This window comes from Aplysia californica, unplaced genomic scaffold, assembly GCF_000002075.1.
Source record: "Aplysia californica isolate F4 #8 unplaced genomic scaffold, AplCal3.0 scaffold00070, whole genome shotgun sequence".
Taxonomy (NCBI): Eukaryota; Metazoa; Mollusca; class Gastropoda; order Aplysiida; family Aplysiidae; genus Aplysia; species Aplysia californica.
This window is the reverse complement of record NW_004797340.1, coordinates 442,704-444,861: the sequence shown is the minus strand read 5'-3', so window position 1 is coordinate 444,861 and position 2,158 is coordinate 442,704. Positions and strand designations below refer to the sequence as shown.

The window sequence follows — 2,158 nt, the reverse complement described above, 5'->3', positions numbered from 1 at the left end:
AGTAACGAATGAAAGTATAAATCTCATGTGTTTCTGTATCCAAGTAACGAATGAAAGTATAAATCTCATGTGTTTCTGTATCCAAGTAACGAATGAAAGTATAAATCTCATGTGTTTCTGTATCCAAGTAATGAATGAAAGTATAAATCTCATGTGTTTCTGCATCCAAGTAACGAAGGAAAGTAATCTCATGACGTGTTTCTGCCTCCTCACCTCCACCAGCAAGCGCTGAATATGCAAGCGCCGAGGTCATCGGGGGTTCAAGCCCTCCAGGTGCAAAACTTGCAAGGTCTGCAAAACATCCAGACGTTTCCTGCCCTACAAGGTCTCCAGGGGCTTCAAGGCCTACAGGTATGTTCCAGAATGTTCCCTTGTCTTCTTTCATCTATAGTGACTATAACTTCTTGATCCGATCATTTTTTGGGGGGGAACAAAAGGTCTTCAGAGGCTTCAAGGCCTACAGGTATGTGTGCCAGAATGTAAGTTCCCTAGATCTAGTCTTCTTTTATCTATAGCGATAATAACTTGATCTGGTAATTTTTTGGAGGAGAGAAGGGTTTTTTAAAGTCCATACTTTTTGGATTCCGTTTTCTTCAGACAGACAACAAAAAAAGCGTTTGAGATCGATATACACATGTATATATATATTTATTACTGATTTCATCATCGCCTTTGGCCCGCGTGATCTTGCTGTGATAATTAACGTTATAGGGGGGTGGGTCCGCTTAAATCCTTACCCCATTATGAGATTGCCTGGGGAAATGAAAAGATCTATAGAGGCACCTTACCAAGGATGCTAAACCTTTTTTTTATATATATACAAAAGGTGCTAAACTTCTGTTTGCTTGATTTTTTATACAAAAGATGCTAAACTTTTTTTTTGTTTTAAAAAATTTTTATTTTTCCTGCAGGCTTTAACGCCTCAAGGACAGCTGATCAACGGGGCGTCTGTGCCCAACCTGGGAGCTGTGGCCATCGGCGCGGGCGGAGCTATCAGTGCCATACCCCTGAGTGGTCAGTCGGGGACGGTACAGGCAGGGAGCAGTGCCGTCAATGCTCAGGGAGTGCTCAGTGAGTGCAACTTATGCAGCATGCATTTTTTCATCTTGCTGTAATATTTTTTGTAATGATCACTAGTCATTCTTTTCTTTACGGTACTTTGAGTTTTTCACAGGAATTGTGATTATATCTGAGTGATATGATCATGACTTTTGTAGGTGCGTAAAGTTTGTTATCGTTGTCAACCTGAAAAAGAATTAACGTCAGACGAGCCAATGTTCTGGATAAATGCAGCTGAAATTGTAGGGGCTTTGCGCTTTGCATGAAAATAATCTTGATTAAAGATGTATGAAGTAATTATGATCTGTGAATTTTGAGTTTCCTCGCGCACGTTTCCAAAGAATTCAGGATTTATTTCTGTGGCTAGTTGGCTCCTTCATTGTTACTTCAATGTTACTTCATTGTTACCGTATTTCAATATTTCAATGTTGTTGTTTCGGACATCAGAAGGCAGAGTCAAAACAGGGCTACTGAATTTTGTCCTAGCACCAGCAACCAATATGCCATATGCCAACACTAGGCTGTATTTGTTTCCCCTAGCTTATATTTTTTTTTCTCTTTGTTCACTCCAATTACAGCTCAGATCCAGCAGGTTTCCCCTAGCTTATACATATATTTGTTTCTCTTTGTTCACTCCAATTACAGTGAGTCAGCCCGCTTGTCCTTAAGAGCGACCGTATGTCTTTCTATTGTTGTATTTTGTTAATTAAAAAAAAAAAACTGTTGCATTTTTCATACATGCCCTATCAAGACAGCAATAAACCATTTTCTAGAAATACGAATGAAAGTAATCTCACATGTTTCTGCATCCAAATAACGAATAAAAGTATAAATCTCATGTGTTTGTGCATCCAAGTAACGAATAAAAGTATAAATCTCATGTGTTTCTGCATCCAAGTAACGAATGAAAGTATAAATCTCATGTGTTTCTGCATCCGAGTAACGAATGAAAGTATAAATCTCATGTGTTTCTGTATCCAAGTAACGAATGAAAGTATAAATCTCATGTGTTTCTGTATCCAAGTAATGAATGAAAGTATAAATCTCACGTGCTTCTGCATCCAAGTTTAACGAATGAAAGTATAAATCTCATGTGTTT

The 2,158-nt window shown here is 38.3% G+C and overlaps 1 protein-coding gene across 1 annotated transcript in view; it reads left to right on the top strand.

The window, feature by feature from the left end:
• LOC101863331 (transcription factor Sp3) overlaps positions 1 to 2,158 on the top strand; it is a 14,657-nt gene that overhangs the window by 6,301 nt on the left and 6,198 nt on the right. The window contains exons 3-4 of the mRNA XM_005093809.3: positions 223 to 351; positions 912 to 1,071. Coding sequence (XP_005093866.1) covers positions 223 to 351; positions 912 to 1,071 — 289 coding nt within the window. The remainder of the gene's footprint in view (positions 1 to 222; positions 352 to 911; positions 1,072 to 2,158) is intronic.